This window comes from Crinia signifera, chromosome 7 (genome assembly GCF_055691185.1).
Source record: "Crinia signifera chromosome 7, ASM5569118v1, whole genome shotgun sequence".
Classification (NCBI taxonomy): Eukaryota; Metazoa; Chordata; class Amphibia; order Anura; family Myobatrachidae; genus Crinia; species Crinia signifera.
In genome coordinates, this window is record NC_139223.1 from 60,214,970 (window position 1) to 60,228,515 (window position 13,546).

Genomic DNA, 13,546 nt, shown 5'->3' on the forward strand with positions numbered 1-13,546 from the left:
TCCCTGTGGTTTCTTCTCTCGCAAATTCTCGCCTGCAGAGCGGAATTATGCCATTGGGGACCAGGAATTGCTCGCCATTAAATTGGCACTGGAAGAATGGCGTTATCTCCTGGAAGGAGCTGCCCATGAAATCAGCATTCACACCGATCATAAGAACCTCTTATACCTCAAAACCGCTCAATGCCTCAACCCACTTCAAGCCTGATGGGCCCTATTCTTCTCCCGCTTCAAATTTAAATTGTCATTTTGTCCTGGGACTGCAAATCGCAAAGCGGATGCACTTTCCCGATCTTGGGAGCAAGACACAGAATTAAGTACCACAGAGAAACATCTTATCATTGATCCCATCGCCTTCTCTGCCGTAACTATTAATTCTCCTCCTCCAGGAAAGTCTTTTGTCAAGCCAGCTCTCCGTAAGAAGCTCCTCCAATGGCCTCATGCTTCAAGGTTCGCCGGGCATCCAGGTGTTCAGAAAACCTGTAAGTTCTTGTCCAGGTCTTATTGGTGGCCGTCCCTTAAAAAAGACGTACAGGAATTTGTTGCTTCCTGCTCTAAATGTGCTCAACACAAATCATCTCGCCAGTCTCCTGCCGGACAACTCATTCCATTGTCTGTACCTCACTCTCCATGGACCCATCTGTCCATGGATTTCATCACTGATCTACCAGAATCCTCCAAATACAACACGATTTGGGTTATCGTTGATCGCTTCACAAAGATGGCTCATTTTGTCCCACTTATCGGACTTCCTTCAGCCTCTAAACTGGCTCAACTGTTCATTCGAGAGATATTCAAGCTGCACGGCCTTCCCCAAGAAATTATTTCAGACCGAGGCGTTCAGTTTGTGGCCAGATTCTGGTGCAGTCTTTGTGCTACCCTTCAAGTGAAATTGAAATTTAGTACTTCCTATCATCCACAAACCAATGGTCAAACTGAAAGGGTCAATCAAGATCTAGAGACTTTCCTCCGGTTATATGTTTCATCATCTCAAGATGACTGGGTAGAATTACTGCCCTGGGCAGAATTCTGCCATAACAATCAGTTTCACACCTCTTCGTCCTCCACGCCATTCTATGCTAACTACGGTTTCCATCCAAGAGTTCCTGAATTTCAACCTCTGGCTACCACATCTGTTCCAGCGGTGAATTTGACACTCCAGCATTTCTCAAAGATCTGGAAGACCATCCGGTCCTCTTTACTAAAGGCGTCCAGCAATTATAAAAAAATTTGCTGATAGAAAACGAAGAGCTGTTCCATCTTTAAAACCAGGTGATCGTGAGTGGTTGTCTACCCGCAATCTAAGACTCAGAGTGCCTTCAATGAAGTTTGCTCCACGATTCATAGGTCCATTTCCAGTAGAACAAGTTATCAACCCTGCAGCTTACAGATTGAAACTTCCTCCATTCTTGAAAATTCCAAACACATTTCATATTTCTTTGTTAAAACCATTAGTTCTCAGTCGTTTTCTCTCAAAACTCCCCAAAACACCCAAGGTTCAGACGCAACGAGGAGTTGAGTACGAGGTATCAAAAATTCTTGATTCACGACTCCGGTACAATCGCCTTAAGTATCTCATCGATTGGAAGGGATATGGTCCTGAAGAGCGTTCCTGGACTGATGCTTCTGAGGTTCACGCTCCAAGATTGATACGTGAGTTTCATCGCAAATTTCCTCGAAAACCTCATAGGTGTCCTGGGGCCACCCGTAAAGGGGGGGGTGCTGTCACGATCCGGAGTCTAAAGAACACTTACCTTTAATCTAAATGCCTGTCCAGGCTTGCTCTGAGGTATACACCTTAATAGACTTCAGTGCAGTGATCTGGCTTTCTCTCACATGACATTCAGAAACCAAAACCTGTCTGCCTGATTCTGACATCATCCAGCTGGGTCCAATCAGCCCCGCCCTGATTCCTATAAGTATGCTGGGGAAATGGTCTAGAGTTGTCAGTGCAATGGTGTCTACAGCCTAAGTAGCATCTAAGGATCTGCTCCTGTGTTATTCAGCCTCCAGACCAGTGCTATTGTCATCTCCAGCACAGCCTGACTCCTGGCAGTTCTGCTGCATTCTCTCCTGCTGATTCCAGTCAGTTCTGCTCCTGCAGTTACCACAGTGTATATCTGGTTTGCCATCGGTTCACCAACGTTGTCAACGACCACTGCGCTTCCCATCCACCTACAGCTCTACTACCCGGTACCATCTTCTATTACCAGACACCCTTCAGAGAGTCATCATCGATTACAGCCACCATCGGTGACCGAACATCGAACAGCTATCATCATCGGTGTACTTTCTTTCAGTGACTGTGTTGTTGGTACTATCCCGAGCTACATACTTACCTGCAGTGCTCCATTGTTGTCTCCGACACACCATCGATGTTCAACATCGGTTTCTGCAAAGTGAACCTCCAGAATCCCAGATCACTGTGATATTGTGTTATTGAACATTTCTAGTTACTGTATTGCTGGCTCCAGTCCAGTCCTCATCATCTCAGTGATGTTTTGCTTATCTCCAGTCTTCTGAAGTACTTACCTGTCTATATGTGCAAAACTCATTAAACAACCAAGTTTTCATTTTACCTCAGCCTCAGTGTCAAGTCAGTCCTCAAGTGTGACATATATTGTGTATGTTCTATTATTTTAGATCTGTAAAAAGATAAAATAGTCCACTTACCGGTCTTCTCCCTCATCTTCACCAGCCCATATCTTCCTCTTCTTTAGAGGGAGCTGACAGGTGGAAGGACCTGGAATTGACCTTGATGAGAGAAGGATTTATGTTACCAAAATTGTACCTCCATTTATGTACATGTTATTGCCCTGTAGCTGTTGCACTGGACCTTAGTTATAGTCATGTCTGTACCATACTTACCTACTTACGTAGTCTCCTGTCTGGGAGAAGTCCAGGGAGGAGACACTACACAAGACTTCCGGGACCGGGGATCATCATTGCCCCTCTCCCCCCAACACAGGGAAACACCCGCGGGTCTGTGGTAAGGGGCAGGGCTACGTGATGCAATTCCAGGTATTTAGCCCCACAGCCCCATGAATGCTGGTGATTATAACACCATCCTGCCTGGTTCACAAGGAAGCCGGCAATATTGCGAGAGAACCATCTACTCCTCTAGGGCTGCGGGGGCTACCCCAATAATCAGATCCTATTACAGCTTTTTGGAGGGTAGACGCAAGTATAGTCTGCACCTGTCTAGGCTAATCACCTAACTCTGATGCCGCCCATATGTATCATATTTTATTTAAGTCAATTAGTACAACTGACCTATTGGCAGAATATACTGTAGTGATCCCTCATGGATCAGGGCAGGTGGAGTGGGAAATAGGACAGCTTGTGGTGTCACTAATGTGGGCGGGCCAATGTCACTGTTTGGGGCGTGCTTGGCAGCTATGGAGGTGCTGGGCTTCCCCAAGATCCCTGGTTAGGCTGAGTAGATGCCGTGCACATGCTCACGTATCTATTCAAGCTGCGGCGCGGGCACGGCTGTTTTAGCAGGGCACCGCTAAAAGGGTCGGGTGTGTTTGGCACGTAAAAATCATGCCGGGTGAGGCGCTCTGCTAAAACAGCCTAGAGTGATCGCTATACTGTATAATAATCTCGGCGGAGGACGCATTATATAGTGATTATCTGCAAATGTACATGTCGGTACCTTATTTGTAATAATAATATAAAATGAAATAAATAAAATAAATATCATGTCCTGTCTCTCCCTACACAGTATATAATGGGTCTCACTGCCCAGCACTCCCTGCTCACCTGCTGTCCATGGGTCCTGCTCACGTACTACTGCAAGAAATAAGAAATGTGTAAAATAAAGCACTATTTCCACTATAATAAATGTACAAAGGCTAATATTGTTTAGATCTCTCTCTCTAGTATAAATGATATATGTGCTACTATAATAAGAATCAATTTGATAATCTTATTTTATTCTTAAACGTTAAAAGCTAAATATATGTGTGCTATTCAAATTGTGGAAATGAGATATGTTTTATAAAGTACTTAAAACTATGGTGTACTCTAAACTATTCTATATATGTAGCTGTCTAGGAATAGAAAATAAAGAATATAATGTAGCTATTTTCTAAATAGTATGTACCAATTTTGTGTGAAACAGAAAAGTGGCACATTCAATTAAACACTATGGGGTAGATTTATTAAGGCGCCCGTTTCTGTGGATACAGATTCAGCTTTTCAAAGAGCCGGATCTGCTAAAATGCAAATCCTGGCCTTTTTTTCTGGCGAAATTGGCTGGGATTGAATAGTCAAATCCCCTGTTTTCCAGAAATAAGGGGAAAGATTGAATACCCCCCTATAAGGGGAACATTTACTAAAATTTTGAAATGAAAAGAAGTAATGTTTCTCATAGCAACCAATCAGATTCTGTCTATGATTTCTCTATTGCATCCTAGAAAATGATAGACACAATCTGATTGGTTGCTATGGGCAACATCACCCTTTTTACATTTTCAGAAACTTGCGTAAATCTACTTCTAATAACATGTGCTCCCTTGAATATATGAAGCAGCTTCTCTGGCTTTCTATAAGAAAGTGCTACCTGTACATAAATCATAATAGAGAAGAGCTATATGTGTATATAAAGGAAATAACAATGGTTTGTATTGCTGAAGGCTGTCAGAGCAATATGTTGGAATTAAAATCAGTATTTTAAAGAGAGAAGGGAAAAGTAAAGGATAAAGAAAAAAGAGAAAGAAAACTGTAAATAGAAAGTATAATAAAAATAATTATTTAATATATAAATGAAATATAAAATGGTCAGAACAACTGAAAAAATAAAGCAAAATAAACTTAAAACAAAAGCAAAATAGTATCAGTGATGCCCAACAGAAAGTAAAATAGTGTTCACAGCTCAGACATTGTCCCCACTTCTGTTTGGCATAGACAGCGGAGACTCCCCCCTCCCCTGTCCCTATTTGATGTCAGGTTTTTATTACCTTCACGAGTACCGGCTGTCTGCAGCTTCGTACACAGCCGCTGTGGAGTAGTCTCTTTCGGTTGCCGTGTGCCGTAGCACACGGACTTAGAAACCGCTGTTTGCGGTTATGTATTCGGCGTGGCTTAACAGGTCACTGCTGGTAAAATTGTGTTCCTGTGTGCCGAAATGAAGATCTTTCACGCGTTAATAACGCAATTTATCCAATGAGGACTCTTTCAATTTGGAAAAACCAGCTGGGGAAGTCACTGCTGCTTCTTTCTCAACTGTCGCATCCAATCTGAGAGCTAACTGTCATCACAGTGTCACACTGTCTACATTGATGATGTCACAGATAACAGGAGTGGTCACCTGATCACAGATCACAACTGTGTTACAATATCTTCCCTGTACAAATAGGGGCTAATTCATGCTATGTTTGGGCTGAGTGTGATCTTGGATGATAAATTATAGACATTAGAGGCCTAATTTATCAATGAGTGATAAACCATGTTCTGAATAATGGAATTAATTACATTTTATATAAATGGTGCTCCAGCCAAACAAACATGACAGTTAGGAGCTGATTGGCTGGAGATAGATACATTATACATTAAAAAAAAGTTTAAATAATAGAAAATAACAAATATAACACAAATTCAGGGATACAGTTTGTATTGTGACTTTCCTTCTCTAGACCACAGTAATGACATATATTATTTCTAGAAGGTGATTTTTGGTGATGATCCCTTTTTCTCTCTTCATTCTTAAACAAATCGATAAATGAGGTACCATTTTAAATATTTAGAGGGGTACAGATGGTTGTATAACCGTATGCAGTGTACAACAGAAGGAAGGCGCTGGTGGTGAGGCTTCTTGAGAGCCGGACACATACCACATACACAGCCCCATTATTTGTACTTGTGTATGTTTTACACACAGCCAATGGCTGATACAGGTTAAGTATCCCTTATCCAAAATGCTTGGGACCACAAACATTTCAATAAGGGATTTTTATATTTTTTACATACTTTCCTGCCCCCCCCCCCCCCCCCCCCCCCCCGATGGTCCCATGACGGCCTTCATGATCTTCTTTTGCTGTCCCAGAGGTGCATTGCACGAGTGTGCAGGTGCACCGGTGATGTCACCGGCGCACCCGTGCAATGCACTCCTGAGACCGCTGATGGCATCAAGGGACTGGGTAAGTATGAAAATAAGGGTCAGGGGTAAAAATAAATAAAAAAAAAAACACGGTTTTTGGAATATTTCGGATAAATGATCTCCGGATATGGGAGACTCTACCTGTAATATGAAGTGTCTGACTGATGCTTTCATGTGTCTTAGATCCTCTCTCACATTAACAAGAATCAGTTACCGGACCCATTTAATGACATCTCGGTTGGAGGATGGGAAATCACAGATGAACCCATAGGACGCCTGTCAGTCTGGACTGTTTCTCTACAAGGGAAGGTAGGAGCTAATATAACTCAGAACACATTGTATTAGGGAAGGTGACTGAGCCAGGAAGCTGCCTCTCCTGCTGACACGTTACTGACTGACAGTTTATATATACACCCAATAATTCTGTTGTTTAGTAAATCGGTTCCTGAATATTCTGTAAAACAATAACCATGATTGGAGATGTATTCTGTGTATACTGTTGTTGTACCTGTAGGTTTGGTACAGAGAGAATGTTTGTCATGACAATCCTGAGGGTTCATCCTGGTCGGAATTAGAAACTCCCAGCGAGGTCATACAGATCAGCTGTGGCCCCTACGACCTCTTGTGGGCTGCACTCTGGGAAGGCCAGGCCATAGTACGGGAAGGTATCAGCAGGAATAACCCTAAAGGTAAATATCACAATGCAGTGTTCTACCTCCACTTAGGTCCTTATTATAACGTTAACCTGATGTTTATCTGGGTGCTTGGTAGTTGGCTCATTTCATTGTCAAGTGTGTCACCTGTCAATCACACTTCACTGGGCCTGTGGTTGTATCCTCCCTTCATCTTTCCCTTCACCCAGCTCCTAAACATGGTTTGTTGCTATGCAAACAGTATGGGCGCAAGACAGTGCACTGCAAATTGTAAGATATCACATAGAGAAAGAAAACTGCAATGGTAATTTATGTGGGTTACAGAGTTACACTGTTGGGGTATTGTAGGTCTTCCTCTGGCGTAGGGTGACAGCCAGTAGGACTTCTCTAGGTGAGGCGTTCTTCTTGCTCAGGCATCTTATGCAGTGGTACCATGTCTCTTGCAGTCCTGACGTCAGTTACTCAGTGTCACAGATGCAATGTATAGGGTACATTGTAGGAACCTACAGGCGGAATTGGGCCATTTAAGTGGAGCCAAGCTGTTTGGATGCAAGGTATCTGATATGTGATTAAAGAAATGAAAGGTAAAGGGAAAATAGAAGCTGATGAATCTGTGGAAGCTGATAAAGAAATGTAGGAAAAGACACCGTGTGGGTGAGGTACAAGGAATAATTAGAGGTGATTCTAGGATAGAGCTGCACAACAGCTGCCTGATGAGGAAACACAACTAGATCCATCATCACCGTATATGATTGTAGGTGCAGTCATTTACACTGTACAGTGTATTACCCATCAGTTTGGGTCCAGGGGCACCTTCCATAAGTCATGCTAATACAGTCCGTGTACGCATCGCACATGTAAGGCTGGCTAGGGAACATGGGCTTGTGCTGATGTGCTGGGATTCTTCCACCGTGTGAAATAAATTGTAGCGCATTTATCACCATATAGTAAAGCAGTCAGGCCGCTCATATATGTTGTGTTTCTCATAACAGGCAGTTCCTGGACCATTGTGGAAGCTCCAACACCCGGGGATAGAATCATGCACGTGGCAGCTGGTGTCAACGTGGTTTGGGCTGTGACCAAGGAACACAAAGTAAGACTCAGAGAAGTAATGTGCATCATCTCAGGTCCCATACAGTCAGACAACCATATTTAATAACCCAGTGGTTCTCAAACTGTGGGTCCTGACCCCAAAGTGGGTCCCGACCTTCTCAGCATGCGGTCGCGACTCCCTGTTACTGACCATCAGGCTGATGACAATGCTGCCATGTATGTGCTGTCTGCTGACCACACATGTGATGTGATGACCTTCTGCAGTAACTTGCTGGGGTCCTGTCATTATTTTTATTGTCTGATGTGTCCCAGAGCAAAATAGTTTGAGGACCTCTTTAATAACCTATTTGGCCTGACAGTTAGTGTTACTTGGAAATGAGTTATCTGAAATCCTTGTGCAATAAACTAAGTGCTGCTAGTACTGTGTGAACAGAGCAAACATCCCACATTGCAACCCCATTTGAGGTTGATATAAGATTGATCTGGAATTACATGTATCATACGTTGTGGTACACTAGTGTTTTTAATTCACATTTTCATTCTTTATTAATACAATTTGTACAAGTGTTAGTGTATGCTGCCTTTAATCATATCTCGCCGGACCTAGCCTAACTATTAAGTTACATTTTATATAAAGTTTGTGCACCATGCAAGACAATATTTTATTTTGTTTGTTATCTGAATAGGGAACAATGCAAAATGGGGGCCTGATTCAGTTTGGACTGTATAGACAAAGCATATAAGGACCACTTGGCCCATCTAGTCTGCCCCTTTTTTAAACATGTTACCTCAAACCACAGTTGATCCTTATTTTTTGTCAGGGTATCAATATGCTTATCCCAAGCATGTTTAATTGCTCTACTGTATTTGCCTCTACCACCTCTGATGGGAGGCTATTCCACTTATCTACTACTCTTTCTGTGATGTAATTCTTACTCACATTTCCCCTGAATCTTCCTCCCTCTAGTTTCAGTGCATGTCTTTGTGCTCTGTTGCTCCTCTTCCTGTGAAGAATGTCTCCCACCTGTACCTTTGGTAAATCCCTTGATATATTTGAAAGTTTCTATCATGTCCCCCCTTTCCCTTCTCTGCTCTAAAGTATACATATTAAGATATTTTAGTCTTTCCGGGTACGTTTTGTGATGTAGGCCATGCACCATTTTATTTGCCCTTCTTTGTACAGTCTCTAATGTATTTATATCCTTCTGGAGATATGGCCTCCAGAACTGAACACAATACTCTAGGTGAGGTTGTACCAATGACTTATACAGTGGCATTATTACTTCTTTCTTTCTACTGCTGATACCTCTCCCTATGCAACCAAGCATCTGACTTGCCTTCTTCATTGCTTTGCTACATTGCTTTCCTGCCTTTAAGTCCCCTGAAATAGTGACACCTACTGTAGATCCCTCTCTTCCTCAGTAGTTTCCAATATAGTGCCATTTATACTATATTTAGTTTAGGATATATGATTTAGCAATCTAGATGAACACCGTGACCATCGGTCTAGCAATGTTTATCTGCAACTACAAGCCTGAGTAAGTATGTTGTAGCATGAGACATTGCGAAGCCAAGGAAACTTTGTATGCAATGGAGTCCTTGGCCTTACCATGCCCAGGAAACTAAGATGGCACGCCCCCTACCGTGAAACGCAGGCAGAGGCATTCGCATTTCTTAGCTGTGATTACAGGATCCCTTCTGCACATGTGCAAAACGGGTCCTCTGCATGCGCAGTTTCCCGATAATTGGGAAACTGCATTACTGATTAGTGAATCAGGCACTAAGGCCCTTATTCTGGTTCACTCTCAGAGGCAAATTCCTTCTCAAATGGACAAAATCATGTGTACTGCAAGTGAGCCAAATATTACTTGTGCAGAGAGAGTTAGATTTGGGTGGGGTTTTACTTCAAAGTGAGATCTATATTGCAGTGTAAAAATAATGCAGTCCGTATTTTCCCTGCACAGAAACAGTATAAGTCACCCAAATATAATTCTCTCTGCACATGTTACATCTGCCCCACCTGCAGTGCACATGGTTTTGTCCATTTGAGAAGGAGTTTGCCTCTGAGAGTGAACAAGAATAATGCCCTAAATTGTCACAATGATCTTTGAGTTGGATTGTAAAACCTAATGCTTCTGATTGTGTTTATGGCTCAAATTTAAAAGGGAAATGATTTTATTAGCCCTATTATTAGAACACACAATCAGAAGCTCTGGGTCTTACAACCCCTTAGTTTCTATGTAGTCATCAAACCTTTCTTTCAGTAGAATTATGCATCAATCAGTCCTTTTTTGGTAAATGGTAATAGATCTGTCTCTGTATTGTTTGCTGTCCAGGTGTGGTTTAGGAGAGGGGTAAACTCCCACAACCCATGCGGCACTAGTTGGATTGAAATGGTGGGAGAAATGTCGATGCTGAGCGTGGGACTGAATGACCAGGTAATTTTATACATGTACAGATCGATCAATAAATCTATTCTGTTCCAAAAGTTACCTGACTGGTTGTTTTTTTCTTAGTTTAAAACAAAATATGTTTTTTATTTTCCTTATTTTATTTTATTTTACTTATTTTGATCACTATATTGATTAAATACTCAGGTCGGGTTACATGTTTAGAGAGATTCTCTCATACCCATTTATCGTAAATCATCGATAGAGTTATATATATTTATATTTTCTCGGCTATATTGGGAGATGGTTCTCTCCCTTACTCATTTAGTGAATTTGTTAAGGAAAATGTTGAAAATGGTTCTTGAACCTCATTGTCATTACTTGTATGTCATCATCCGTTGTTGGATGTACTGTACTATTATTTTGTTTTATTGAGGCTCAATAAAAATATTTTGGAAAAAAAGAAAATATGTTTCATTCCATCTCACCGGGATGAGACTCTGTGAGATCCTAGGTCCAGTGTAAGTTCTCTATTCCCCAAATAGTAACAGTAAATGAATTTTAAAGTTGTACTTATGCTGCAGTTATGATCTTGAATCTCACACAGGTCTGGGGAATTGGATATGAGGACAGAGCAGTTTATTTTCGGCAGGGTGTCACCCCAAGTGAACTCAGTGGAAAATTATGGAAAGCCATCGTGGTGCCTCAAGAAAATGAGAGGTCAAACTGTGGAAGTGTCTCCAGCGTTGCGAGGTAATGACAGTTTTGTTGCATTTAAACACCTGAAAGGAGAACTTCTTGCAGTACTTTAAATTCAGCTTCCTGATCATGGGCATTGCCGTCACCCCTCAGTACAGTAGGCTGGACTCATGGAGGAGTGTAGGTTCTATGAGGGGAAGGGGGCTTGGCTGGATACATCTACTTGTGCATTGTATTGTAACTCTGTGATATCCCATGAATTTTAAATAATGAATCCTGTTCCCTATTGGTCATTTACTATTTAGAAATGGGTGAGAGCAGTTGTAATGACACCGATATACGGTCGTTTGGTTGACACAACTAAGGTCGACATGCATTGGGTTGACCACTCAACATGGCTGAGGTTGACACATGAAATATGTCGACATGGTTGGAATGTCGACACAAGTATTAGATCGACATGGGTTTTTCACTCTTTTTTTTGAGCTGACATGTGCCAACATGCGGTATTTCATGCCCTACCATCCACTAAGGTGTGGAGGGAGAATATAATAGTGTGTGGAGCGTAGGGAGGCACCGTGCATGCGTGGGGACACGGTACACTTTGACTGTGTCGACATTTGTGACAAAAAAAAGTGAAAAACCCATGTTGACCTTTTGACTGTCGAACTAGCCATTGTCGACCTAATGCTTATATTGACTTTCCAACCATGTCGACCATGGGCATGTCAACCTATTTCATGTGGACCTCCATCGATCGACTTAATGTTGGTCAATCCAATGACCCATACCCAATGACACCACTAACCCTTGATGCAAGGAAATAATATTCTAGTTATTCTAATTCTAGTTAAAAGCCCATCACATCTCTGTCTTCACAGCCCCCTCTCTCCATATCCAGAAAGTTTGAAACAGATCAGTGTCCCAGCAAAATTTGCTTTCCCTTTCTGAATTTTCACTTATTTTTCCCACTCTGCATTAGGCCCCATGCCCTCTAGCAATCGTGCGCTATAACTGTTCTCCATAACAACAGCCTCACATAGTATATTAGACAACATTAGATGTGGTTTGTTCTTGGTTATTTTAGCGCTGGCTGCTTCTTCGGGGATGAAGTAAAAGATCAGTCTGATTCGACCATCCAATCAGACATAGACTCCGAAGCTGAGCAGGTGCCGGAGCTGTTTCTCACCACATCAGAAACAAAAGCAGTAACTGGTCCAAAGTGTGATGGGGAGACTGAAAATCCAAGTGCAGATCTTACTCATGACCCCCAACAAGTAACTAGCCAGGACACTGCTGAGGCGCCTACAATCTCCGGCATGACCAGAGCTCCCCAGTGGAGCAGCATTGATCTGGTGGAGGCACATATTAATTCACTCCAAGTCCCAGAGGAAAGTGCCAGCCTATCCATACTGGAGACATTCCCAACAGGTGCAGAGGAGACATTTGGAAGTAATATGTATCCATTATGGACCTGGGTGTCCGGGGAGGGCTGCCTGGTAGATTCTCAAAGCCCTCTCAAGTGGTTTTCTCGGGAAACAGGTACTAATATCTTTTTGAAGGCCTTTCAAGTCTACTTTTGTTTCATTTGTATTTCTCTATATTTAATATTTGGAAAATGATGTAAAACACAATGGTTTTTAAGGTGGGCGATTCATTTGTTCCCCCGGCCGATGGTGGGGGTTTGAGCATGGTCAAACTGATGGAGCGAATGCCTTGGGCGACTTATATACTCGCTGGGGCAGGCAAGAGGTGGACACATGGGACCGTTCAGCATTTTATGGGCGTATATAGATATGTGGGCATAACCCTACAAACGCAGGCGTGCCCATGCGTCCTCATGGGGGGAAAGCAGCCATCTGAAAAGTGAAAATAGACTTACTTTTCAAAGCAAAGGCTGGAGAAATCATTAGATGGAGTGAGACCATCGAATGCTTTTTCCTCCGAGCGGCTGCATGCTAGTACGGTTATTTGCTCGGCGGGGGAAGTGTGCGTTTGGCGGGCCGGCGTTTACCTGCTCGCTGGGTAGCGAATATATACTGCCTATTAAGCAGATCTGAATTGGGCCCAAAGTCCGCTGACAGAGTGCACAAGTCAGTAGACTACCATTATTTTTCTGCCCGTCATACTTCTTCTATACCATACTCGGCTCTCCTGTCATGTTTTTGGGGCCTATTTATCAATCAATATCTGAGGTTATGTCCCCGAATATACTTTATTTCCACAGCCGCATTACCCATACGTTTCTATGAGGAATGCAATGCTGCCCTATTTACCAATATCAGGGTTGCAAAGCATTCCTGGTGTTGGCCCCCTTGCAGCTACTGCAATATTTTGATATTGTGGTAGCCCGTTGTAGTCTATTGGCTACAACTTTCGGGATGTAATTCCATCAAGGTTCCCCAAGAACCCGCACCCAGAAATGGCTGCTGTGCATGTTGGTCTACCTGACCGCACATGTGCAGCGGCCCTGGCACCACATTTACCACATCACAAGGATGGGCTCCTTTTGATGCCCCTGTCCCAGCCTGTTCTGGGTGATACACATAGAGGCATAGCAGGAAGTGCTATATCCGCCGGTACAAGCCGGTATAATATCACTCCCCCCATTTAGTATTGGGTTACATTATGCTGGCTTGTGGGAAGCTATT

The 13,546-nt window shown here is 42.7% G+C and overlaps 1 protein-coding gene across 2 annotated transcripts in view; it reads left to right on the forward strand.

The window, feature by feature from the left end:
• Window positions 1–13,546, forward strand: part of LOC146020214 (tectonin beta-propeller repeat-containing protein 1-like) — an 85,697-nt gene that overhangs the window by 21,210 nt on the left and 50,941 nt on the right. For both annotated transcript variants that reach the window (XM_083153171.1, XM_083153170.1), the window contains exons 5-10: window positions 6,284–6,409; window positions 6,615–6,789; window positions 7,746–7,846; window positions 10,143–10,244; window positions 10,804–10,949; window positions 11,983–12,437. In XM_083153171.1, coding sequence (XP_083009297.1) covers window positions 6,284–6,409; window positions 6,615–6,789; window positions 7,746–7,846; window positions 10,143–10,244; window positions 10,804–10,949; window positions 11,983–12,437 — 1,105 coding nt within the window. The remainder of the gene's footprint in view (window positions 1–6,283; window positions 6,410–6,614; window positions 6,790–7,745; window positions 7,847–10,142; window positions 10,245–10,803; window positions 10,950–11,982; window positions 12,438–13,546) is intronic.